Here is a 27,885-nt window from a genome sequence, read left to right on the forward strand (position 1 = left end):
TCTACTCAAGCTCCCAGTCACTGAGAAAAATAAAGGAAAATGGGGACTTGACATCAGCATTGATAAAATGATGGCTAATAGAAGAGCAGAAGAACAAATTAATATGGTCAAAGATATGGGCATATCCAAGTCTTTTTGTAATACATTAAGAAGGATATTTAACAAATGACACCACTTAAGTGCTGGGTGAACTATATAGATTATGACAAAAAAACTACATTTTGCTAATCAAATCACTCCTGAAATGAGTATATAACTTAAGTTTGCTTACCACTATCTGAAATGCCAACACCTTGAATTTCCCAGGTAGTTAGAGAATCAGGTAGCACAAATTGCAATTGGCTTCTGAAAGTTAAAATGTTAATATTCAAATACAGTGATTAGCCCAACTTGCCAGCATTCACTAACAGAATTTTTGCTTCATACTACTTTAGAAGAAAGAAAAAAATCACAACAAAACAAAAATACATCAGGTATTAAGGAAAAATCAAGCAAGAAAAATATATTCATTAACTCTCCTACGTGTTGCATGTTTTTAAATATTTCACTTGTATGAAGAGAATTCAAATTCAGAGAGATGCCTTTGAAACACCACAAATTCAAAACATACAAAAAGATATTTATTGTGCGGTATGTTCTAAAATAGGGCAGCAAAGTCATGCATCTTAACATTGCTCATAACAAAGTCAACATAACTAAAAATTTCTGATTAAGATTAAGCTTATCTATCTATTTATTTCCTTCAACAAACAGCTACTGTCCACCACCTTTGTGTCAGGCACAGCACTAACACTGAGTACACAGCACTTACAAGATATAGTGCTGTTCTCAAGTAGTTCATAGTCTAGTAGAAGCAGTTAAAGAAATAAATTGCAATTCACTATAATAGCTGTACCAATAAAGCATTTAAAAAAGTTCAGAGGCAGTGTGCATTGATTCAACACATTTATTTGAGTGCCTCTACAAGCTGGACTCTATGCCAGGTCCTGAATATAAAGCAGTAATCTGAATTTAGTCTTTGTCCTGGAAGTATCATTTTAATGTGGAAGACAGGCAGGTAAACAGGCCATTATAAAGGTGTATGTTACATGCGACAGGGCTAGTTGGGAGGGCTGATTAATCCAGTCACTGGTAGGGTTGGGGAGAGCGGTGGGAAGGCTAACCAGAGGAAGTGCTAGCCAAGGGGCAATGCCAGCTGAAACGGACAACACTGTGGAGGAAGGACTAGAGGGGACAAGAGTGGAGACGAGGAGACCCATTTTAAGACTGATGGTGGGCTTGGGCCTCAGGGCTTACACTGCGCCTCGAAGTCAATGTTTTGAGTCCCCAGGGAAGGGTGATGCTCAGGGACTCAGCACTGTTCATCACTGTTTTCAGTGCCTGGGACAGAGTAGGCATTCCATAAAAATGTGTTGAATAACAAGAAAAGAACCTTTCTTCTTATTAATCAATATTTATTTTACAGTATAGCTATTTCAGGATGAAAATGGCTGCTTACTATAGCATATAGCACACATTTGTGTTCAGTATAGACTTACTGAGGTAGGATGAAATTAAATGCAATAGCACCCTTCCTCACCAAGAGTTAGTTAATCTTACCCTAGAACTAGTTACTAGAGCAAGCACACATTAAAAAAAAAAGTGAAGCAAATAAAACAAAATTTGATCAAATGGTAATACCGTCTTAACTCTTAAATAAACTATTGGGAAATGGGTAGTTTCCAGATTTTTGGCTATAATATTTGCATTTTCCCACATTTTTCAGAGGAATGTTGAGTAAGTATAATACCTTCTGGAGACATGATGAACTTCCCATAACCAGCTTTCTGGAAAATAGCTCCTTATTTCTGGCTTGGTTACTGGTAACAGGGTCTTTATATCTGCGGGCGGGGGGCAGGGGAGTATGTGTGATTATGAAAACACAACACAGATTATACTTAGAGCCAAATTTTAAAGCATGGACATTAATCTATAACTTGAGTAGTTTCTAAAAGGTCAATGAAACATTTTGTTTAGTGATTTCAAAATAGAACTTTCAAGGCCTTGGTACTGACAAAGCAAATAAAGCATAAAATATCTTTAATGACTTGTTTCTTAAATTGCTAAATGCTTAGTGTTCCTGAGATTATAAAAGATTCTGATCAATCTATAAAGTTATTTGCATTCTTATGATTACAGTAATTGCATTTATGTTATAAAATAAGGGAGGTTTACCTAAAGGAAATTTATTTATAATTCCCTTAATAAAAATGGACAGAATTTCTGCTTCTGTCCAAGAGGCACTGATAGGGGTTACTCTTCTGTCTTAAACACACACACACACACACACACACACACACACACTAAAAACAAACAAAAATTAAAAAAAAAACAAACTTAAAAAACAGTTGCATTATATAAAACAACAGTTTTCAGACATTACAGCATAAGTGACCCAGGGCTATGATTCCTGAGAGAACGGAGACAGGTTAGGTGAACCCTGGAATCGTCCAGGTTTACTGTCTGGAGGCAGTTTGCAGGCTGCAGGGCAGGGAGAGAAACCCGTGCAGACCCCTGCAGAGTTGCAACGCCTATGGGAGTTTTGGGAGGCCAGGCTTTCTAGAACGAGGGGCAGAGTAGAGTACCAGAGAGGAGGGAGGGAGTAGCAGAGACTCAGTTCCATGTAGTGGAAGCCAAATCAGATGAAAAATAGGACAATGAAAAATATACGTACTAGAATGTTTGTGAAAGTGCTTCTTGTAATAAGCAAAAAACTGAAAACAACCTAAATATATATAATAACACAGTTTGGATAAATGGCCACAAAAATTTATGTTTACAGAAATATATCCACTTAGATGGACGATATTTAAAGACATGCTGTTAAGACAAACGATCAGATTCTGAAACAGGAGCCGTCATTCTGCTTTTGTTCATTTTGTTTTGACTATACATAAATGAATGAAAGTCCTAAAAATTCTGAAAACCTATTAATGAGAGGTCTATAAATTCTGAAAACATATTTTATGGTTGCAACGGAAATAAGATTTCATCTTCTATGTAAGTACACTTAACCTTGTGCTAAGTTTAGAAATCTTTGGCTATATTTGATCAGTATAGGCATAAACAAAATTTTTAATGATTGTAATATCACAGAACCATAGAATTCTAGAACTCAAAGGCATACTGGAGATCATGTAGCCCAAGCTTCTTGCTTGAAAAATGAGGAGACTGAGGCTCAGAGAGGATATATAGTCATTCAAGTTTATAGAATGAGCTGGCTTTAAACTTGCCCTGGGGTCTTGACTACGGGCTCCTGTGCTCTGCTCTATACTATATGTACCTCTTTTGATTGCCAAAATGATAACTGATTTCCTTCTGATGGGCATTTACAAGTCATCTTTTCTAATTTCAACTGTAAATAAAGCATGAAAACTGCCCTTTCTTAGCAGCGCAGAATTACACAAGATTCCCCAAACGGGGCAGAATTCTGATAGAAAATGTCAAACTTACTCAGCCTTCCCAACTGGATGGGTTTAAGACCCTCTTTAGAACGGAGCTGGCTGGCGATGTTACAACAGTCCTTGAAAATCTTGACGCATCTGGGTCCTACCTTAATCCGGGCAGCGCGCTGCTCACAGGTCTCATCGTAGTTAAGAAAGGCTCCATCATAGCAACATTTCTTCAATATGGCATGTTTGTATTTAGCCACTGAAATGGTAATGATGCAAGTGTCCCTGATTATGCAGAGTCATGACACCTCTGCCTCAGGAGGGACCTCAAGGGGTACCTGGTTTCTACTGCCCCACAACAGCCACTGCTAGGTGAATGACCAGCCGCTCTAGGCATGGGGAGAATGTGGCCTCACCAGGTAGATCATTCTCATTCACACTAAATGGTTAAAGGGCTTCTCGCGACTAAGCTAAATACTAACTTCTGAAATGGGCACCTTGGGTTCAGCACCCTTTGAGTAAAATAAGTTAACTGAGAAGCCTTCAAATATTTGAAGATAGGTATCACCACTATACAAGTGTTTCCTTCTTGAAGCTACAGATCCTGTTTTTAAAAACTTTTCTTATGTGACGTGGTTTGTAGACCATCACTAGTGGCATCATCCTTCATGAGAAGTGCTCAAATTACTCAGTGTCTTCCTTTTTCATATCATTAGAACTTAGAACAAAGGTTAAAATTAAAATAACTCATATATGGATGGGGGAAGGAATTATTATTACTTGAAGCGTGATTATTAGTTGAACTCAGGTGACTGACTTCCATTTCAATGTTCTTCCTATTTTAACATTGTCAATGATCATATTTCTATTTAAATAATTGTTTAAAAATAATTTCTATTAGATTGATTTCCTAAAGAACAATCCAAAATACTATTCGCTGTTAAATATATAAAATAGAAGAAATAGGTTTCCAGGTACATTTCAAAGTTAATCAAATCACAGATTTTGTAAGCATAAAATGGAAGAATATAATTTTAGTTGCCAAATGAAGTCTGTAGAGAGGAAGTATTTGTAACAAATAAAAGTTAATCTTTTAGATTTTAGAGATAGAAATAATACTTATTTTCTTCAGATTGAGGTTATAGCAAATGAAGTATTGGATTTATTTGGATTAATCTTTCTGAAAGAGGTGAGCTAGACATCTGTACATATCTTTCTTTTCATCCATTCTATTTGGATTAGGGGAAATTAGACAATGATTAGTTCTCTCCAGCTTTTGAATAATAGGATCATAACCTTTTCACAACCACATGAAATTTTAGAGTACCTTCCTCTTCTATTTTCTTTTGCAGCATTCGTTTTGGCCTGAGAATTTCTTTACAAGGCTCATCTGTTAAAAAACAAAACAAAGAAGGGAAAAAGGAGATAAAATATCAAGAAGGAAAATTCCATGAAATTATTCAAGTATTTAAAACATTTACAAGTCATTCATTTTATTCAACAAATCCTGAGATCCTGTTTTCAATTAGGCATGGTGCACCACACATCTTAATATGACTTGTTTTGGCTTAGAGGAGCTCACGATCTAGTGTCATCTATACAGTTTGACTTGTTTGATTTGAGTTCGGTTCTAAATCCTACAATGCTTTTGATCCACTGTACAGAGAAATATCTAAGCATGTAAAGTAAGCAAAGTTTGGGGGAGGAGCAAGATGGCGGAGGAGTAGGAGACCTAAATTTCGTCTGGTCCCAGGAATTCAGCTAGATAGGGATCAAACCATTCTGAACACCTACAAACTCAACAGGAGATTGAAGAAAAGAATAGCAGCAACTCTCTGAACAGAAAAGCGACCACTTTCTGGAAGGTAGGACGTGTGAAGAAGTGAATCTGAGGGGATATTTGGGAAGATAGATGGCGGGGGGAGGGAGCCTCTGTTAGCCGCTACTGGCAAGTGATAGGGCAGCAGAGCACAAAATCGGAACTTTTAGAAGTCGGCTCTGCTGAGAGACATCACTCCAGTGGCTAAGTGGGGGGTGGAACCCTCCCTGGGACAGTGTGGTCTCAGGACCCTCGGGGTCACAGAAAGACCGGGGGTGCCTGAGTGTGGCAGAGCTCCCAGGTATCGGAGTGGGTAGCTGGCTGAAAAGACAGAGCCAAGGAGCAGGCTCTCAGCTCGGGGTTGCCATAAACCGTGATCCACAGCAGTCGGGCCACTGCTCTTCCAGCAGGGACCCAACAAGAGGCAGATCCGGGGAGACTCCCCTTCCTCCCCCAGGAGGAGCAGCACAGGAGTGCACCGCAGGGATCTGCTGGGTTTGGAGACTCCACACTGAGTCGGGTGCCAGAGATAGAAACGCTTGGTCACAGGCCAGGTGAGCACGGAGTGCGGCCGGAGACTTGGGAGACGGGAGTGATTGACTGCTTTTCTCTGGGGGAGTACTGAGGAGTGGGGCCCCAAGTTTTCGGCTCCTGCGGGGCGGAGATTGGGAGGCCGCCATTTTCACTCTCGTCCTCCAAAGCCGTACAAAAGCTTGCAGGAAACAAAAGCTCCCAGACCAAAACCAAGCAGATTACTTAGCCTGGCCCCTGGAAGGGCAGGGAATTCTGCCTTAGGCAAAGACATTTGAGACCCATGGCAACAGGCCCCTCCCCCAGAAGATCAGCAAGAACAGCCCGCCAAGACCAAGTTTACTGATCAATGAGAACGGCAGAACTCCAGCGCTAGGGGCATACAGCACATAGAATCCATGGCTTTTTTGCCATGATTCTTTAGTCTTTCAAAGTTAATTTTTTAAATTTTCTTTGTTTTCTTTTTCTTTTTTGAATTGTTCTTTTTCCCTTTTTCAACCAACATCTTATCAATCCCTTTTTTAAAAATCTTTTTTATTTTTCATTTTTAGAGTCATATTCTATTCCTTCATAGTAGTTAACCTTATTTTTGGTATATATATATAAGTTGTTCTCTCTTTAAAATTTTGGGATACAGTTTCTCCTAACAGACCAAAATATACCCTAAATCTCTAGTGTATGGCTTTTCTAGTCTCCTGCCTGATCACATTCTCTATCGCCCCCTTTTTAATTCCTCTTCTTTCTTTTTTCAACCAACTTCTTTTCTTATTAATACCTTTTTAAAATTCTTTTATAATTTTCATCTTTATAGTCATATTCCATCCCTTCATCATATTTACCCTTTTTCATTAAAACTTGGGGAGGCACTTTCTTCTAACAGACCAAAACACGCCCAAAATCTAGTGTGTGGCACTGATCTATGCACCAGCCTGATCATATTTAATCATATTCTTTTTTTTTTAATCTTTTATCTTTTTCTTTTTTTTCTTTTTTCTTTCTTTCCCTTTCTTTTCGCCCGGTTTCAGGTCTCTTCCGATTTGTTTAGTGTATATTTTTCTGGGGTCGTTGTTACCCTGTTAGCATTTTGTTCTCTCATTCATCTATTGTCCTCTAGACAAAATGACAAGATGGAAAAAAATCACCTCAAAAAAAAGAACAAGAGGCAGTACTGACTGCCAGGGACCTAATCAATACAGACATTAGTAAGATGTCGGAACTAGAGTTCAGAATGACAATTTTAAAGATACTAGCTGGGCTTGAAAAAAGCATGGAAGATATTAGAGAAATCCTTTCTGGAGAAATAAAAGAACTAAAATCTAACCAAATCAAAATCAAAAATGCTATTAATGAGGTGCAATCAAAAATGGAGGCTCTAACTGCTAGGATAAATGAGGCAGAAGAGAGAATCACTGATATAGAAGACCAAATGATGGAAAATAAAGAAGCTGAGAAAAAGAGAGATAAACAACTACTGGATCATGAGGGCAGAATTCGAGAGATAAGTGATACCATAAGATGAAACAATATTAGAATAATTGGGATCCCAGGAGAAGAAGAGAGAGAGAGAGGGGCAGAAGGTATACTGGAGCAAATTATAGCAGAGAACTTCCCTAATTTGGGGAAGGAAACAGGCACCAAAATCCAGGAGGCAGGGGCGCCTGGGTGGCTCAGTCGTTAAGTGTCTGCTTTCGGCTCAGGTCAGGATCCCAGGGTCCTGGGATGGAGCCCCACATCGGGCTCCCTGCTCTGCAGGAAGCCTGCTTCTCCCTCTCCCACTCCCCCTGCTTGTGTTCCCTCTCTCGCTGTGTCTCTCTCTGTCAAATAAATAAATAAAATCTTAAAAAAAAAAAAATCCAGGAGGCACAGAGAACCCCCCTCAAAATCATAAAAATAGGTCACACCCCGACATCTAATAGTAAAACTTACGAGTCTCAGAGACAAAGAGAAAATCCTGAAAGCAGCTCAGGACAAGAGATCTGTAACCTACAATGGTAGAAACATTAGACTGGCAACAGACCTATCCACAGAGACCTGGCAGGCCAGAAAGGACTGGCATGATATATTCAGAGCAATAAATGAGAAAAATATGCAGCCAAGAATACTATATCCAGCTAGGCTGTCACTGAAAATAGAAGGAGAGATAAAAAGCTTCCAGGACAAACAAAAACTAAAGGAATTTGCAAACACGAAACCAGCCCTACAAGAAAGATTGAAAGGGGTCCTCTAAGCAAAGAGAGAGCCTAAAAGTAACATAGACCAGAAAGGAACACAGACAATATACAGTAACAGTCACCTTACAGGCAATACAATGGCACTAAATTCCTATCTTTCAATAGTTACCCTGAATGTAAATGGGCTAAATGCCCCAATCAAAAGACACAGAGTATGAGATTGGATAAAAAAAACAAGACCCATCAATATGCTGTCTGCAAGTGACTTATTTTAGACCCAAAGACACCTCCAGATTGAACATGAGGGGGTGGAAAACCATTTACCATGCTAATGGACACCAAAAGAAAGCTGGGGTGGCAATCCTTATATCAGACAAATTAGATTTTAAACCAAAGACTATAATAAGAGATGAGGAAGGACACTATATCCTACTTAAAGGGTCTATCCAACAAGAAGATCTAACAACTGTAAATATCTATGCCCCTAACATGGGAGCAGCCAATTATATAAGGCAATTAATAACAAAAGCAAAGAAACACATCGACAACAATACAATAATAGTAGGGGACTTTAACAACCCCCTCACTGAAATGGAAAGATCATCTAAGCAAAAGATCAATGAGGAAATAAAGACTTTAAATGACACACTGGACCAGATGGACTTCACAGATAGATTCAGAACATTCCATCCCAAAGCAACAGAATACACATTCTTCTCTAGTGCCCATGGAACATTCTCCAGAATAGATCACATCCTAGGTCACAAATCAGGTCTCAACTGGTACCAAAAGATTGGGATCATTCCCTACATATTTTCAGACCACAATGCTTTGAAACGAGAACTCAGTCACAAGAGGAAAGTCGGAAAGAACTCAAATACATGGAGGCTAAAGAGCATCCTACTAAAGAATGAATGGGTCAACCAGGAAATTAAAGAAGAATTTAAAAAATTCATGGAAACAAATGAAAATGAAAACACAACTGTTCAAAATCTTTGGGATGCAGCAAAGGCAGTCCTAAGAGGAAAGTATATAGCAATACAAGCCTTTCTCAAGAAACAAGAAAGGTCTCAAATACAAAACCTAACCCTACACCTAAAGGAGCTGGAGAAAGAACAGCAAATAAAGCCTAAACCCAGCAGGAGAAGAGAAATAATAAAGATCAGAGCAGAAATCAATGAAACAGAAACCAAAAGAACAGTAGAACAGATCAACGAAACTAGGAGCTGGTTCTTTGAAAGAATTAACAAGATTGATAAACCCCTGGCCAGACTTATCAAAAAGAAAAGAGAAAGGACCCAAATAAATAAAATCATGAATGAAAGAGGAGAGATCACAACCAACACCAAAGAAATACAAACAATCATAAGAACATATTATAAGCAACTATATGTCAACAAATTAGACAATCTGGAAGAAATGGATGCATTCCTAGAGATGTATCAACTACCAAAACTGAACCAGGAAAAAATAGAAAACCTGAACAGACCTATAACCACTAAGGAAATTGAAGCAGTCATCAAAAATCTCCCAAAACACAAAAGCCCAGGGCCAGATGGCTTCCCAGGGGAATTCTACCAAACATTTAAAGAATTAATACCTATCCTTCCGAAACTGTTCCAAAAAATAGAAATGGAAGGAAAACTTCCAAACTCATTTTATGAGGCCAGCATTACCTTGATCCCCAAACCAGACAAAGACCCCACCAAAAAGGACAATTACAGACCAATATCCTTGATGAACATAGATGCAAAAATTCTCACCAAAATACTAGCCAATAGGATCCAACAGTACATTAAAAGGATTATTCACCACGACCAAGTGGGATTTATCCCTGGGCTACAAGTTTGGTTCAACATCTGCAAATCAATCAATGTGATACAATACATTAATAAAAGAAAGAACAAGAACCATATGATCCTCTCAATAGATGCAGAAAAAGCATTTAACAAAGTACAGCATCCTTTCTTGATCAAAACTCTTCAGAGTATAGGGATAGAGGGTACATACCTCAATATCATAAAAGCCATCTATGAAAAACCCACAGCGAATATCATTCTCAATGGGGAAAAACTCTCAGTTTTTCCCCCAAGTCAGGAACATGGCAGGGATGTCCACTATCACCACTCCTATTCAACATAGTATTAGAAGTCCTAGCCACAGCAATCAGACAACAAAAAGTAATAAAAGGCATCCAAAACAGTAAAGAAGAAGTCAAACTCTCACTGTTTGCAGATGATATGATACTTTGTGTGGAAAACCCAAAAGACTCCACCCCAAAACTGCTAGAACTCATACAGGAATTCAGTCAAGTGGCAGGATATAAAATCAAAGCACAGAAATCAGTGGCATTCCTATATACCAACAACAAGACAGAAGAAAGAGAAATTAAGGAGTCGATCCCATTTACAATTGCACCCAAAACCATAAGATACCCAGGGATAAATCTAACCAAAGAGGCAAAGGATCTGTACTCAGAAAACTATAAAATACTCAGGAAAGAAATTGAGGAAGACACAAAGAAATGGAAAAACGTTCCATGCTCATGGATTGGAAGAACAAATACTGTGACGATGTCAATGCTACCTAGAGCAATCTACACATTCAATGCAACCCCCATCAAAATACCATCCACTTTTTTCAAAGAAATGGAACAAATAATCCTAAAATTTGTATGGAACCAGAAAAGACCCCGCATAGCCAGAGGAATGTTGAAAAAGAAAAGCAAAGCTGGCGGCATCACAATCCCGGACTTCAAGCTCTATTACGAAGCTGTTATCATCAAGACAGTATGGTACTGGCACAAAAACAGACACACAGATCAATGGAACCGAATAGAGAGCCCAGAAATGGACCCTCAACTCTATGGTCAACTAATCTTCGACAAAGCAGGAAAGAATGTCCAATGGAAAAAAGACAGTCTCTTCAACAAATGGTGTTGGGAAAATTGGACAGCCACATGCAGAAGAATGAAACTGGACCATTTCCTTATACCACACACAAATATAGACTCAAAGTGGTTGAAAGACCTCAATGTGAGACAGGAGTCCATCAAAATCCTAAAGGAGAACATAGGCAGCAACCTCTTCGACCTCAGCCACAGCAACTTCTTCCTAGAAACATCGCCAAAGGCAAGGGAAGCAAGGGCAAAAATGAACTATTGGGACTTCATCAAGATAAAAGCTTTTGCACAGAAAAAGAAACAGTCAACAAAACCAAAAGACAACTGACAGAATGGGAGAAGATATTTGCAAATGACATATCAGATAAAGGGCTAGTATCCAAAATCTATAAAGAACTTATCAAACTCAACACCCAAAAACAAAGGATCCAATCAAGAAATGGGCAGAAGACATGAACAGACATTTTTCCAAAGAAGACATCCAAATGGCCAACAGACACATGAAAAAGTGCTCCACATCGCTCGGCATCAGGGAAATCCAAATCAAAACCTCAATGAGATACCACCTCACACCAGTCAGAATGGCTAAAATTAACAAGTCAGGAAACGACAGATGTTGGCGGGGATGCGGAGAAAGGGGAACCCTCCTACACTGTTGGTGGGAATGCAAGCTGGTGCAGCCACTCTGGAAAACAGTATGGGGGTTCCTCAGAAAGTTGAAAATAGAGCTACCCTACAACCCAGCAATTGCACTACTGGGTATTTACCCCAAAGATACAAATGTAGGGATCCAAAGGGGTACGTGCACCCCGATGTTTATAGCAGCAATGTCCACAATAGCCAAACTGTGGAAAGAGCCAAGATGTCCATCGACAGATGAATAGATAAAGAAGATGTGGTACTTATATACAATGGAATATTATGCAGCCATCAAAAAGAATGAAATCTTGCCATTTACATCAACGTGGATGGAACTGGAGGGTATTATGCTGAGCGAAATAAGTCAATCAGAGAAAGACATGTATCATATGATCTCACTGATACGAGGAATTCTTAATCTCAGGAAACAAACTGAGGGTTGCTGGAGTGGTGGGGGTGGGAGGGATGGGGTGGCTGGGTGATGGTCACTGGGGAGAGTATGTGCTATGAGGAGTGCTGTGAATTGTATAGGACTGTTGAATCACAGACCTGTACCTCTGAAATAAATCATACATTATATGTTAAAAAAGGAGGAAGATAGTAGGAAGGGAAAAATGAATGGGGGGAAATCAGAGGGGGAGACGAACCATGAGAGACTACGGACTCTGAGAAACAAACTGAAAGTTCTAGAGGGGAGGGGGTTGGGAGGATGGGTTAGCCTGGTGATGGGTATTAAAGAGGGCACGTTCTGCATGGAGCACTGGGTTTTAGATGCTGACAATGAATCATGGAACACTACATCAAAAACTAATGATGTAATATATGGTGATTAACATAATAAAATAAAAAAGAAAGTAAGCAAAGATTTTGTTGGGTATGCTACTTTTATTATTTGTTCTTTTTGCTATATTATTATGAATAATAGGTCAAATATAATTATGAACAATTTTAAAGCCACAGAAAGAATGTAATTAAGATGTGGTCCTTGTCCTTAAAGAGCTCGCAGTGCAGTGGCTGAGACAAGATACATAACTAAATGCAAGAACGTGCCGTGATGCACTGCTGCTGTGTTGCTTATAAACAGCTAGTTCCTACAGTATCCTCCCTATGAAAGGAGGAGGTTAGGGTTCTATATGGGGAAGAGGCCTGATAGAGGAGGTGATTCTTTCACCAGCTTCTTCAGGCTAATATAAGGGAAAGCAGTCCTGATGGGGAAAGGCCTAAAGGTGTACAATAGTACAGTGCCACCCAAATGGCCACCAAGCACAGTGCCACTACCCTTGGTTCCGTACAGCGTAAACATAAGGTAAGGTAGAGCAAGACAAAAGATAGTTGGAGAGAGATGGGGAGAAGATCATGGAGGACTCTGAGGACTACACTAAAAACTGTACTTTATCTTGATGGCCAGTAAAACATTTTGTACTGGGGAGTTATGTAGCCATGTCTCTCTAAGATCAGTGTAGAGAATACTTTGGAAGAGAATTACGAAAAGGATGTCCAAGAGGAAAATGATCAATGTAAATTTCAGTAATCAATTTGAAGAATAAGCAAAAAATGCTTAACATTTTACCATTTTCTTGGGTGTCATCTGCATTTGCATTGGTGAGGAAGGTGAGTCCAGCCAAATGGAATACATCTGCATTGTCGCGGCCACCACCTGCCCCACAGCCCAGGTCGCTCGTCTCTAAGACTTGAAACACCTGTCCAAAGGTAATTAGCTAATTAAATAATTCTTGGGAGTTAACTAAAGGCAACATGTTGAGTCTATTTAGATGTATAAATCATTCCTCTGAAGAACTAAAGGTACAAGTTGTCACATGGTTATAACAAATGAGATCACTCATTTGTCAAAGGGTCAAAAACCAAATTTCCCAACTTCATTTTTTTAGTTTGACCTTTTATATTTACAAACACATACGTATTGAAAATTAAAACAAGAACTAAGCTTTAAGTTTGGTGAGAAGATTCTCAGGAACCAACCCATGCTGTTTTGTACATAGAACGCACGCTGTGATCAATATAACATATAAATAATAAATAAATAAACACACGAATTAGTGAATTACCAGACAAATTAATTTTTAAGTTGCTAAAGAAAAAAAAAGGAGCACAACCTCTTGTGTTTTGGGTAAGAAGACTCTAGGTTCTAAGTGGGTGAGAATTTGTTTGGGGAAGCTTATTCCAGTTTTAATTTTGATCCCCAATTTTTTTTTCTTTTCTGAATGTTTTTAACTGTATAGTTTTTTTTTTCTTTCTTGTTCAAAGAAATTCAAGCCTAGATAATATTAGCAGGGCGTAGGGGTGATAAATGGGAATTTAGGGGAATTGAATAATTTTCACATTCTTTTGTGCCACAGATTTTAAAGAGAGTGAAAAAAGAAAACAAAACCAAAAACCTTCCAGAGGCTGCCTTCCAGGCTTCTATTGCGCTGCTACTATAAAGCCCCCAACTCTTCAATATCAAACCCCCCCCACAATTGATGGCAATTTTGCCCCATGAGTATAATTGCCATGGTGGTCATATGTTTTTAAAGTGCTTAATTCTACACTTGGAAAAACAAAAAAGGATAAATCTATGCTTTAGGGACTAACGTGGGGTTGCCTTGCCTTCCTAAGAACCATTGTTTTGAGTATATTACAGAAAACCAGGCCTGGTCATCCCCTAATTCTTCCCCACAACCTATCCTAGGGCCATACTTCGTGAAGCATTGCACAGAGTCACCCCATGCAGCAGCAACCAAGGCCATGCACTACTTAACTCTTTCCACAGGCTTCTTGGCTCTCCTTTGGACTCCATATATAGCACTGTCCACTGCTGATAGACCCACCCAGGAACTTGACTCAGTTGCCATATCAAGAGCTACATGTTGGCCTGGAGAATATGCAACTGCTCTTGGAGACAGATGGACCTAAAAGATATTTGAAAGAGAAAAGAAAAGGTCATTTGTGTGAGACAAACCTTCACAAGTAGTGACATTTACAGTCTCCTTTACTCAGAAGAAAATTTGGTTGTGACTCATAATTTGTGGCTCACCTGGAGTTGGTTGCCACACTTTTCTTCGATACTCAACCAGACTGAGTCAGACACCAACTCTGCTGTCTGCTCTCCTGTGACGATGTAATAGACCAGGAGACGGGCTGAAGGAACCATGTTTTGTGTCACTGGAATGTTTATGCTTTGGTAAGATGAATCTGGAAGTTTCTCCCTTGTGCCAAAGTGAACAATTTTGCCCTTGGATAAAATCTAAAAAATAAACAGCAGTAGTAGCCATTAAAAACAAAATCTTTTGTAGTGAAAAGAAGGGCCATATACACCCCAATGTTTATAGTGGCAATGTCCGCAATAGCCAAACTGTGGAAAGAGCCGAGATGCCCTTCAACAGACGAATGGATAAAGAAGATGTGGTCCATATATACAATGGAATATTACTCAGCCAGCAGAAAGGATGAATACCCAACTTTTGCATCAACATGGATGGGACTGGAGGAGATTATGCTAAGTGAAATAAGTCAAGCAGAGAAAGTCAATTATCATATGGTTTCACTTATTTGTGGAACATAAGGAATAGCATGGAGGACATTAGGAGAAGGAAGGGAAAAATGAAAGGGGGAAATCGGAGGGGGAGATGAACCAGGAGAGACTATGGACTCCGAGAAAGAAACTGAGGGTTTAGAGGGGAGGGGGGTGGAGGGATGGGTTAGCCTGGTGATGGGTATTAAGGAGGGCACGTACTGCATGGAGCACTGGGTGTTATATGAAAACAATGAATCGTGGATCACTACATCAAAAACTAATGATATACTGTATGGTGACTAACATAACATAAAAAAAATAAAAATAAAAATAAAATGCAAAAAAAAAATAACCAACAAACTCTTTGCTTCAGGATGGAGCTTAGAGCTGGAGTAGAAATTATATGAAAGATAAAGAAAGTTAACAAGCATGGGCCCACTTTATGTCAGAAACTTTTATGTTCACTTAATTCCTTTCTTTCTCACAAGAACCAGGATAGGAATATTACCACCATTGTGCAGATAGATAAAGGGACTGGGGCTCAGGAATTAACTAAATGTCATACTGATTTTAGCTCAAAATCACATAACTAGGAAATCAGAGAGCTAAGATTTCACCCCAAATCTGCTTAAGTCATCACACTGTCACTAAAATCTCTTTCATTTTATTGATTAAAAAAAAAATAGATGAGTAAGTGGAGTGCATCTTATTTGGGAATTAAGTTTTAAAGCCAGAGATTAGGTTCTAAACTGGAGGCACATGGTTAAAAAAGAAAAAAAAAAAAAGCTTACAAATCATATGAAGCCAAAATGTCTTCAAAGATCCCTTAAATTGTCCTTGGAGAGCAGGACTGCATACGTGGTTTTGGTACACAGTCCCTACACAGGTCCCATAATTCTTCATCAGTCACTATGATCTGTGTTCCTCATTTCTTTTTTAATTTCTTTCTCAAAAATGTTGAAAAAGCCATCACCACCTGTTTGGCCTGGCCATCGGAATAACACGTCCCATTTCTTTGAAAATTGTCAGGGTTTTTCCCACCTTCTGTCCTAAGGTTCTACCCACAGGCTTGATTGGCCACCTTTGTTTAACGTAAGTGACATAATAGGAATGCTGCTAAACTATAGAATTGGAGTAGGTATCGTATGACTCAACTCTTAAGAGCAGGATTTGGGGCCCCCTTTTATGCCAATGAAATGCACATATTTGAAATAGGTCTAGGCATGTATCTTTGGCCATGAACTAGGGTAGAGGTAATGTGAGAACTTAATCAGGCTCTCTCTCTGGAATAATCAGGCACTCTTTGGTGAAAGGCGTATCAGACAAGGAGTCAGAGGTTCCCGTTCAAATAGAAATCTTCCTCTTCCAAGCTAAGTGACCACGGCAAACCTCTTAACCTCCCTGTTCCTCAGTTTCATCATCTAGGAAATGGTCATGAAAATCATGGCCCATCTCAAAGGTTTTTGAAAAACTGATTACCAAATTCGATTATGTTCTTGAAAGTGCTTTGTAAAAACAAATGTAAGGGATCATTCTCATGTTCCTCTGTTAATAAAGAGAGATGTCCAGGTAGGGGAATAGACAGATGTAAATTTACCATTACTGTACTTACCAAGTAATTATAGTGAGTTATTTTCTCAATATATGGACTTCTGGGGGTAACAATAATATTCAGATATTCTCCCACAAGCAAAGGTTTATAGTTTTCAATCCAGTCAATATAAAGGTAACTTTGGCTGAGAGATGAATATGCTATTGCTTGGTAATCTTTGCTGGCCTGATTTTCTTCTGGAAGATCTGGGTCATCAGTCCTGACCTGAAAAGAAAAATTTCAAAAGAGACATGTGGACTGTGATGAAATATTTTCTGTGAAAAAATATGTTTTAAATTTCTTTCTTTGCTTTATAAATTTCTAAATTTCACAACACCAAATGCTAAAGGAAAAAAAGACTCCATTACTCCAATGTTTGTACAGCTGTGGTATCAAGTAACAAAGACTATGGGCAATAATTGGAATAATATGGAATTATGAGCTATGGTGGGAAAGTCTGGTGAAGTGAAGAGGGAAAGATGCTCCTGGAACAAATATTAGTACTCTTCCTGAAATGTCATGGCAATCTGGGGACTCTTCTTCCTATGGGTTGGCAGGGTAAGAGAAGGGTATCAGTGGGAAGGTCTTGAGGACTGGGGACAAGAGTTGTAAACGAACATCACACAGACTCTCTGGTCCAGTTTCAGTGTGAAGTGATGGCACAAGAGATGCACCTATAAATACGGAATGGGGCAGAGATGATATCATGGCAGCAATATCCACTTTTGACAGCAAAGGGGCTATTAGCTCATGCTCTGGAGTGAGATAGGCATTGGTTTGCATCCCAGGGCTGCCGTTTATTAACTCTGGATAAGTTATTTAATCACAAGAGAGGTTAGAAGCCCCCCTTTCCTCAGCTGCAAAATGGCAAAGAGAATATTCTCTAACTCATGGAGCTGACTAACTGGGTATTAAATGTGTTCTACATAAAGCTCTTAGCATTTCGTAAGTGCTCAGTAGATGACAGTGAATGCGTACATGCTGCAGTCATTGATGTGCATTATTAATTTATTCATTTTTTATTTGGGATTGGGAACTTAAGCATTATTTGCTAGGAGAGAAGCCTATTAACTGAGCTCGAAGGTGAAGTGGTTTATGCAGCTAGGAAAAAGGGAAGCTTCCATGTTTGACCTTTTTGCGTCCCTGAAAAAAGATAAAAGGTGGGAGTGAAGGAGAGAATATTTCTACCACTGACTTTCACTACTGAAAGAAGCTATTCTGAAGCTTCTAGATTCTAATATAGTCTTACTAATATAAAAGAAAATAATTAATTCCCAAATAAAAAATGATAGACTTATCTTCCTCAAGGACCATTCAATGGATTAGCATATTGCCTCTGGTTCTTATGGGGGGGTTTTCCCCCTTTGGATGTGAAATTGTGGATCTGTTCTCTGGACTCATGTTTAAAATCTGCCGCATCTGTTCTGCACACTAGCCAAAACACACAGTCAAAAGCACACACTGTCCTAGAAAATTCAACAGGAGAATTCAGCTCACGTTAAACTCCAGCACCGTTGCTCCAGATGGAAGATTAATCACAAATGAAGCTACTCCATCACTGGAACGTGTTACACTTTTCTTTGACTCCAAGTCAGACATCTCTTGGTTTACATCAACCGTGTGTGCACTCAGGGTCACCGGGACCCCTCCTACCAATTGATCCAGCGAATCCTTAACCTGCACCTGTTTGTCAGAATAGTCCAAAGTAGCTCGTCACTACTTTTTAAAAGCAGAACAATTCTGAAATAATTTTTCTTCCTCCCCACAAAAATATAAATTATTCATGTTTACTTCAGTAAAGAGAAGCATGTTCTTAGATTATAGGAAGGTTTGGTTCTATTTAGTTAAGTCATTTTCGAATGCATTCCCTGTACATCAAGCAGACTCAGGACATAAATATCATTCTACTAAGTCCATTAAGTAGATGTGATAAGGTCTTCTGCTACCTAACTTCTGTGATTCTTCAGTGCATTTAGAACTGGATAAAGGAGAAAACGAGGCAATCACTTCTGGGAGTAATTCTCTTAGACATGACAAATAATACATTCATATTTTTTTCTCTTAACCTTTACCTCTCACTGCCATGCATGTGGCCATACATAATTTCCACAAAGATATGCTTTATGTTATTTTATTTTTATATGTGATAGAAAATATACAAAAGATTTTAAAATAATATAGATATATTCAATATAATAGTATTATATTTATGGTATTTTTTATATATTATTATATATTATCTATAATATACCATAAATTATCATACATATCCTATAATAACATATATTATAATATACTTATATGTATGAAAGAAGCTACAAGCATGTCCAAAGGTTACTTTAGCTTGGCAAATCTTTTTCTCTTAAAAGCCAGTGATCACTTAAGCCACTCTCTTAAGACAGTGAGTATTAAGTACATTTTAACTATACCAAATTTGATTTTTAAAAGCAACTCATTTTAAGAATAAAAAAATAAAACCCTATGTTCTAGCTTTCTAAGTTAAAGACAGGGAACAAAAATTTCCATCTTAAAAATATAATATGTATTACATATAATGAAATATATAACACTAAATAAAATAGAATTAGAAAGTCAAATGAACGTATTAACACTGTATTATCAGCATTTTAAAAAGGAAAAGTGGAAGGAGGAGAGAAAATATTAAAAGGGAAGGAAGAAGAAAAAAAAAAACCCAAAAAACAGAGAACAGAGAGAATAGAGAGGCAAGGACCAAAAGAGCCAAAATGGAAAGAATGGAGAATGGTACAGAGAGAGAACATGAGACAGAGTTACGGCAAGGACCACAGGGGCAGACTGAAAAGCACAGAAATGCAAACAGAGATGACACAGGAAGTAAAAAATAGTGAGAGAATGGGGTTTTACTTTCAAGGAATGATATTCCTATTTTAAGGATTTTGGAGAACATGCCACCAAAGAATTTTAAATGTTAGCATTTTTTTAAACTACAGGCTTACGGTGTTTTATTTACATATAATTAAATGCAATGCTTTTTAAGGGAATGCCTAACACAGTCTACCTTCCTAAATACTGACACTCGTTCTGAGGGTTGAAATCGCTCCCGAGGCTGAAGCTGACCTGCAGTCTCCTACCCCCCTCCTCATCTCTAGGAGGGGCAGGTTTTGCAGATGAGTTTTCTCTGTGATTCCCTTCTCCAGCATCCCTCCCCTGTTTGCCACCCTCATGCTTTCTGTAAACAGAAAAAGACAACCATATTTATCAATTTTCTCTCTTTCATCTACCTTGACAGAATATGGAATCCCAGGCTTCAAGAAAAGAGGAGTAGCAACCAAATTCAGTTTGTAGGGAGAGAGGACATATCTGATGCCAGGAATTTCCGCCTCTTCAGAAAATCCACCTAAAGAAATGACATGCATCACATTGAGGGCTATACCGCTCGGTATGGGGATCTAGCTTACCTGAGTACGTCTCCACAGACTCATTCACTCACTGGCTCCATTCCTGCATTCATTCATCAGGAGTAAGTTGGGCATGGGTCTTGATTCCAAGGGACAGTGCAGAGAAAAGTTTACACCTCAGGTGTTTCCAAAGCCTTGCATCCAAGGCTTGTGTGTAGAGTTGCCCCTTGTAGAAGGAGACTATAGGGTTGGACTGAGGAGGAGTGTGAGGAAGGGACACCACTTTTTGTCAGTGACCTGAATTTCAGTTGAATATGTACAAGGGATTATGGAAAGAAGGAAAGGACTAGACACTAAGTTTATAGGGGTTCACAGGGATATGGAGAGAAATGGAGAAGACATAGAAAGAGTGCTTGAGGTAAAAGGAGCCCTGAGAGTCCACCGGTAGGAGCCCAATAACATACAAAGCTCCAGTATCCCTAAACTCCTTTCCAGTATTCATCCCTAACACACCTATACATATCCTATACTTCAGCCAACTGGATAATCAACTGGGTAATCTCAAAGATCAAGTCTTGCCTTCCACCCTTGGTACATCCCCTCTATAGAGGGTGTCCCATTTCACCCCCATCTACCATCCCTGCCTCAAAACCCTACTTATCCTTCAAGATTGATCATCTTCAGGATATTGTCTGTGGTTGCTCAATAGTCACCTAGGAGCTTACCTTCCTCTGGAGATCAGTAGCATTAAATACTTTGCTTATTGAGCACAAATAGAATTCCTGCTTATAACAAAATTCTTCATTTCCCTGTCTTACAGCTGATGCTAGTTTGTAAGCCACTTGAGTGTTGGGATTATACATCATTCGTATTTGCAAGCCTGTATGTTTAGCAACACTCTTTGAAAATCTCATAAATATTGCTTAAGTGGTATTTATTTGAAATAAATTGAGAAAAAGTAAAAGTAAAAAAGAAACATTAAAGTCATGTCAAAAATAATACCCTGGGCAAGGAGTATCATTCTCTAATATCTATTGATCATCTGATATATACAAGGAACTCAACAACTGAATAATTATCTCAATACTTCATTCTACTACTCTTGAAGGACAAATTTAAGGAGGTGGAAGGGGCATTAGGGATCATCTGGTCTAATTCCCATTTTATTAAAAAAAAAAAGGACTAGTGTGGTTAAATTATTTGTTCAAGTTAGTTTAAGGATTCAATATAAACCTGGAAATATAAAGAACATCAGTAATCAAGATACCAGAAGTAAGACAAATTGACCTAATTTGGAGTAATAATTAATGACTATTAAATACCACTGGAATGGGTTGAGAGCATTAGATAAGATTTTAAGGATGCTAAGAAAGCAGTAGGTAGGTAGGTAGGAGGAGGAGGAGGAGAAGGGGGAGGAAGAAGAAGAAGAAGAAGGAGGAGGAGGAGGAGGAGAAGGAAGAGGAGGAGAAGGGGAAGGGGAAGAGGAGGAAGAAGAGGAGGAAGAAGGGGAAGAAAGGGGGGAGGAGGAGGATGAAGAAGATGAGGAAGAAGGGGAGGAGGAAGGAGGGGGGAAGGAAGAAAGAGGAGGAGGAGGGAGGATAGGAAGAAGAAGAAAGAGAAAAGGAGGTAGAGGAGAAGGGGGAGGAGGGGGGCTAACACTTATATGGTTCTCACTATGTGACATGTACTGTTTTAAGTACTTTGCATATGTTGACTCTCCAATCCTCACCACAGCCCTATGAGGTATATGCTATTATTGTACCCATTTTAGAAACATTACCTCCAATTTTATAGAATTCCTGAATATTACAGCTGAAAGGGGCTTTAGGAGGTATTTAGTTCAACTCCATCATTGTACAGATAAGGAGACTAAATGCAGTATCTTTCATTTGCATAGTACTTTATCAAACATTTTTACATATATAATCTCATTTTGATTTTTGTTCTTACCAGGTAAGAACACTGGGGTGCTAGATGTTCAAGCCAGATATCAGGATATCAATATCAATTAGGCAGATGCTATCCCATTTTTGCACTTGGGGTGATAAGAGAACAAATGACTAGAGTGTGGGAGAGCTCTATTCTAATCTGTTTTTAATGATATGAAAAGTAAAATTTAACTAAGAAAGAAAATAAAATACAAAAGAATTACAGAAATTATTTAAACTTTTAATATGCTGTCTAAATATTATTCAAGAGAAAGTTAAAAAAAAACAAACTTACCTGTAGACTCTATGACTGTTACACCAATGTAAAGGTACTTGTTGTTTAAATCTTCCAGACTGTCATAGGACAGTTCTTTAATTGCCTTTTCAGAGTTAAATGTGATTTGAGCAATTCCGTTTATCAACTTTTAAAAGCAGAAAATGAAAGAAGTATTTCAGAGAAGAACTTAACAGAGAAAAATTAACAAAATCTGCCTTTACTAGCTTCTGAATAGAAGGCAACTATTAGAGGAATGGTTTATTGTCATCAGTAGGGTGAATGATTAAGTCTACAAATAAGCCCAGAATGTTATTTTCTACCTTATGGATATAGATGTATAGGAAGAGTCGTAAACATTATGTGGTTCAACAGGACTTTTTTGCACTAGCTGACAAAGATTCCTTCTCCCGATCTTTGAGTCATCGTCCATCTTCTGGGCCTGCTTTCCAGCTTACTTTTGCTCCAGAGAGTTTGTTGGGTTTTATGCTATTTAATTTGTACCTCACTGCTTACATATTGAAACACCAATTTTTTTTTTTAATTTTTTTTAAAGATTTTATTTATTTATTTGACAGAGAGAGACATAGTGAGAGAGGGAGCACAAGCAGGGGAAGTGGGAGAAGGAGAAGCAGGCTTCCCGTGGAGCAGAGAGCCCGATGTGGGGCTCGATCCCAGGACCCTGGGATCATGACCTGAGCCGAAGGCAGACGCTTAACGACTGAGCCAGCCAGGTGCCCCTGAAACACCAATTTAAAAACACACAATGGATAGAGGGAGATGGAGTTAAGTCATATTATTTAATTATTAACCACAATAGTAAAATAGATTTTTGCCTTATTTTTTCTTCTAAAATTGAGCAGCTTGAGGCCAGAGATTTTTGTCTTGTTTACCTTCAAATCTCAGTGTCTAGCATAGAATCTTACATTAAAAAGAGGTGTCTGCTTTATATTTTGAATAAATAAAACTCTTTGGAAAAGCATAGGCTAATTAACTGATGATACAAACCACACGGATATGCAAGAGTGAGCAGAATGACAGGAGTCCTTATCATCTGAGGTATAATGTCAAGAACACTGAACAAGGAAAAGGGGATCAGGGCTCAAATTTGAGCTCCGGCAACCACTAGCCCTTAACTGTGGACAAATAACTTCCCAATGAATTCATTCACTCACAGATATTTATAGAGAACCTACTCTTTGCCAGGACTCAGGTTGGCTCTGGGCATATAACAGGAACAATTCAGACCCACAGAGAGTTTGGTGTAGAGAATGATAAATAAATAAACCACAGCAATAAAGAAGGGTTTCTCAATGTCAGCACCATTGACATTTTGGACAGGGGAATTTTTTGCTGCTGGGAGCTGCTCAGTGCATTGCAGGAGTTTGGCAGCATCCTGGCCTCTATTTACTAAATGCCAGTGGCACCCTCCTTCCCTGTTGTGACAACCACAAATGTTCCTGGACATTGCTAAATGTCCCCTTGGTTGTAAACAATGTCTCTGGTTGAGAACCACTGTAATAAAGTATGAAACATACTCCACTAAGGGAGGCTCAAGGCCTAAGGGAGTACCTGGCAGGGGCAGCCAACCTAGTTTACAGGAGTCAGGGAGACTTCCCAGAGAAAGGGAGTTAACACTGAGACATTAAGAAGGAATTAGCCAGGCAACAAAGAAGCAGAAGGGACAAAGGGAAAGAACATTCCCAGGTAGACGGGGAGGCATTGCAAACACCTGGAGGCAAGAGAGACTAGTGTAAGTTCCAGGAACTGGAGTGACCAGCACCAGGGAGAGGAAATGGGGTGCAAGATAGGCTGGCGAGGGAAGCTGATGTCACGGACAGTGGACTTTATCCTGAGGACCAGGAGAAGCCAAGAGAGCATTTTAGCTTTGATTCCCACACCTGTGTAAAATGAGGGGTTGGACTAAATGATTTGGAAGTGACTTTTCTCCAGCCTTCCTGATGTGTCATTAGGTACAAGTGAACCCATCTTAACATCTTACCATTTTGTTTTGCAATGCTTTTTGCATCATTTCTTTTTGATCATCTTTTAAGTCGTCTCTTATTCCAAAAGTGATATAAACTTCAGCCTCGGTGACGACTTTATTATAAAAATATCTGCCAAACAATAATACCATAAAATTGTTTTGCTAACATGGTTACAATAAAATTCAGATCCAATGTAACAATTTAAAATTACGTAAAGCACTTGATACACTTTCATGTGTCTTCCATCCACTATTACATTTCATCCTCATAAAGCTATAAAAATAAAACCAAAGTGCAGATTTTTATTACTCTGTGCGAGATGAAAAAACGGATCTTGAGGAGATCAAAAGGTCTCAGGTCCAGGACCAGGATATACTGCTTCCTTGATGATTTTGATATCAGTGGGGCTCAGTTCCCTATTTTCTTTTACATCTTTAAAAGCAGCATGCCCAATCTTATTGTAATATAAGTTCTTTTTTAACATTCTAACTGCATATTTCCTTTTTAGTTTGGAATTAAAATGAGGCTAAAGGAAATTTGCTGCATAGCAAATAACACTATAGCAAGAGCTAACCTTCCTTATCCATAGTCTGAACAAACAAAGTGTCTCCATTAAAAGAAGTCAGTTTCTAGAATTCTCTGTCAAATGAGCCTTTGTGTTGGTTTAGGCTATGTAACACTCCATCTTACGAATAAATGCTAATAAGAAAGGCAGGATAGGGTAGTACTGAGGGCTTGAATTCTGAAACCAGACAGGCCATGCAACTTACTAGCTGTGTGATCTTGGGCAAATAACTTAATGTTTATATACCTCTGTTTTTGTATTTGTCATATGGAGATAGAAATAGTATCTGCCTCACAGAGATTTCATAAAGATTAAGTGAGCTAATATATACAGAGTACTTAGAGAAATGCCCAACACATACAGTTATATAAATTGGTTATTGTTACTAATTACTACATTGTATTGTCATTTTTATTTTTTTAAGATTTTATTTATTTATTCGAGAGAAAGAGAGTGAGAGAGAGAGAGAGCACGAGAGGGGGGAGGGTCAGAGGGAGAAGCAGACTCCCCACTGAGCAGGGAGCCCGATGCGGGGACTCAATCCTGGGATTCCAGGATCATGACCTGAGCTGAAGGCAGTCACTTAACTGATTGAGCCACCCAGGCACCCTATATTGTCATTTTTAAATGACCTGAGTTTTCTTGCAAAACTAACGGCAATTCTCCACCGCCCCGTAAATCCACCACTTTTGTAGCTCCTTGCAGATGAAAGGTATGAAGGGAATCTATTTCCTTTGGGCTTGTCTTATAACTTGCTTTGGACAAAAGAATGTGGTAGAAGTCCTGGTGAACCAGTCCTACGCTCAGGTCTCAGGAGGACTTCCATTCGTCCACGTTCTTTCTGTGGGCATTGCTGCTGCTACAGGCAAATCTGCTGGATGATGAGAGAGACACCAAGTCCAACAGTCTTTGTCGCTTTAGTCAACTGCCAGACATGTGAGTAAGACCTCCCTAGACCAGTCAGCCCCCAGGTGACCTGCCACCTGATTACAGGCACACAGGTGAGCTCAGCTGACATTCAGCGAAATTGCCCAGCTGTCTTGTAAATGGTTGTGGTTTTAAAGCATTGGGTCTTGAAGTAGTCATGTAGCATTAGCTGGTTGATTAAGCCATTAAAAAATGACAAGAAGTGGGGTGCCTGGGTGGCTCAGTCGGTTGAGCATCTGCCTTCGGCTCAGGTCGTGGTCCCAGGGTCCTGGGATCAAGACCCGCATCGGGCTCCCTGCTCCACACGGAGCCTGCTTCTCCCTCTGCCACTCCCCCTGCTTGTGTTCCCTCTCTCCCTTTGTCTCTCTGTCAAATAAATAAATAAAAAATATTTTTAAAAAAATGACAAGAAGTAAAGGCTTCATATCTCAGTCCCCCAATATCCTAAGTCATGCTGGTTCCTAAACATACACATTGAACTTAAAACTTTAGGATATTTTTGCTGTTGAGTAACCAAAAAAGCTAAAATCAGAATCAGTGAAAATTGGAATGAGTAAATAAACTATAGGCCTGATGTCTCCTCAATCAGTCAATCCCAAAGTCATAGAAAACACTTCCATTAAATCACAGATCACAACAATATATGTGTGTATTAGGTCAACACATTGTACACTTTAAACTTGCACAATGTTACATGTCAATGATATCTCAATAAAGTGGGGGAAAATCACACTTCTCACTTGAGCAACTATCACCAACAAGACTTGGCACTTGATTTAGCTGGATAATCTGAAAAAAAGAAAAGAAAAGAAAAGAAAAGAAACTTTTTACCTTGCTTTTATAGTAATTTCAAAATCATTGAAGTCCTTATAGCCAATGAAATTCTTTTCTGGTTCTATTGAGACTGAAAAATGTGGCATCACTGAAAATAAAAACAAAGAGGTGATTTTACCATTTAAGTTAGAGTAGCCTTCTTTCTGGTATAGTTGGACAAGCTGTAACATCAACACAACATCCACCTTTTCATCGTCAAGATCATCATCATCATTGTCAACAATATCCGTGGGGCACCTCTCACTCTACCTTTCAGTGGTCTCTCCAGCTTTATGTACCAGAAGCACTTTGCTTCTACTTCGACTATAGCACTTATTATAGGCAATTGGTTATTTCCTTCACTGGAGTATGGGCTCCTTGAAAACAGAAAAGACTATACTCTATGTATCTTTGTATCTCTCCCCCTCCCACCCTTTTCATGAGTCTTAAACATAGTATACACTCAATGAAGGTTTATTAAATTGAAAATAGAAAATGAAAACTCTTGCTCATTTAAGAGTTCCCTCTTATTTCTCGTAGATAAAACCCATCTGGTCTCCAAATTCCAACATAAAACTCTGACTTTAGTCAAGAAGAGAAAGCTTACAATTAGCTAAAAGAAAGACCACCTATGCAAAATTTAAAATTAGGGCAGAAAGGAAGGCGTTCTCCCTCTCTCTCATTGATTGCCCAAGAGAAAATCATTTCACCTGTCAAAATGGCACTGCCTTCTCTTTAGACTAACTAAGACCATGTACCAGGGCTTATGAACTCTAATTCTATTAACCAGCACAACCATTAATAGAAAATTGGGTAACAAGTGGCCCTGATATTCTGGATAAAGATTGACACATAAGTATAAGTGAGATAGTTGGCTTCAGATATGGCTCATATTTTCTAGATAGAGAAGTCTAAAAGAGGAACGCACTTTGTTGCTCTAGGCTGCATTCCTGTGTTACCAAAGATGAAGGCAGGTGTGTTCTCTCTATGGTATGAGGTGGAGGAAAACATTTCATCCTTTCGTCTAGTACCTACTTGCTAGACAGCAGGCACACTCCTATTAATGGGGATATCCCAGTGAACAGAAAGGCACAAATCCTGTCCTTACTGAACTCACAGTCAAGCAGTGAAGACAGTGATAAGCAAATAATTACCCAGATAAACACCTACACCACAGTTATGAAAACCAATATATAAGTATAGGGAATACTTCTCAGGAAAGAGAAGTTAAGAAAAGATTTGCTGAATAAATGGCTTTTCAGCTGAGACTTGAAAGATGAGTAGGAGCTGGCTAGGTAATCAGGGAGGGAAAAGTATTCTAGGCAGATGGAACATCATATCCAAAGTCACCACTGCTGGAGGGAAGGGGATGAATGGTATAAAATGAGGCTCGAGAGGAGGAAGGTGGGGGCCAG

The 27,885-nt window shown here is 38.9% G+C and overlaps 1 protein-coding gene across 2 annotated transcripts in view; it reads right to left on the reverse strand.

Annotated features, from left to right (window-relative positions):
• Window positions 1–27,885, reverse strand: part of C5 (complement C5) — a 90,030-nt gene that overhangs the window by 45,781 nt on the left and 16,364 nt on the right. For both annotated transcript variants that reach the window (XM_036107768.2, XM_078061700.1), the window contains exons 7-19: window positions 26,489–26,579; window positions 24,180–24,294; window positions 22,199–22,325; window positions 19,859–19,974; window positions 18,096–18,281; window positions 16,620–16,823; window positions 14,528–14,737; window positions 14,253–14,402; window positions 13,064–13,193; window positions 4,759–4,821; window positions 3,493–3,690; window positions 1,790–1,880; window positions 272–345 (exon numbers count right to left, since the gene is read on the reverse strand). In XM_036107768.2, coding sequence (XP_035963661.1) covers window positions 272–345; window positions 1,790–1,880; window positions 3,493–3,690; window positions 4,759–4,821; window positions 13,064–13,193; window positions 14,253–14,402; window positions 14,528–14,737; window positions 16,620–16,823; window positions 18,096–18,281; window positions 19,859–19,974; window positions 22,199–22,325; window positions 24,180–24,294; window positions 26,489–26,579 — 1,755 coding nt within the window. The remainder of the gene's footprint in view (window positions 1–271; window positions 346–1,789; window positions 1,881–3,492; window positions 3,691–4,758; window positions 4,822–13,063; window positions 13,194–14,252; window positions 14,403–14,527; window positions 14,738–16,619; window positions 16,824–18,095; window positions 18,282–19,858; window positions 19,975–22,198; window positions 22,326–24,179; window positions 24,295–26,488; window positions 26,580–27,885) is intronic.

Source organism: Halichoerus grypus, chromosome 14 (genome assembly GCF_964656455.1).
Source record: "Halichoerus grypus chromosome 14, mHalGry1.hap1.1, whole genome shotgun sequence".
Taxonomy (NCBI): Eukaryota; Metazoa; Chordata; class Mammalia; order Carnivora; family Phocidae; genus Halichoerus; species Halichoerus grypus.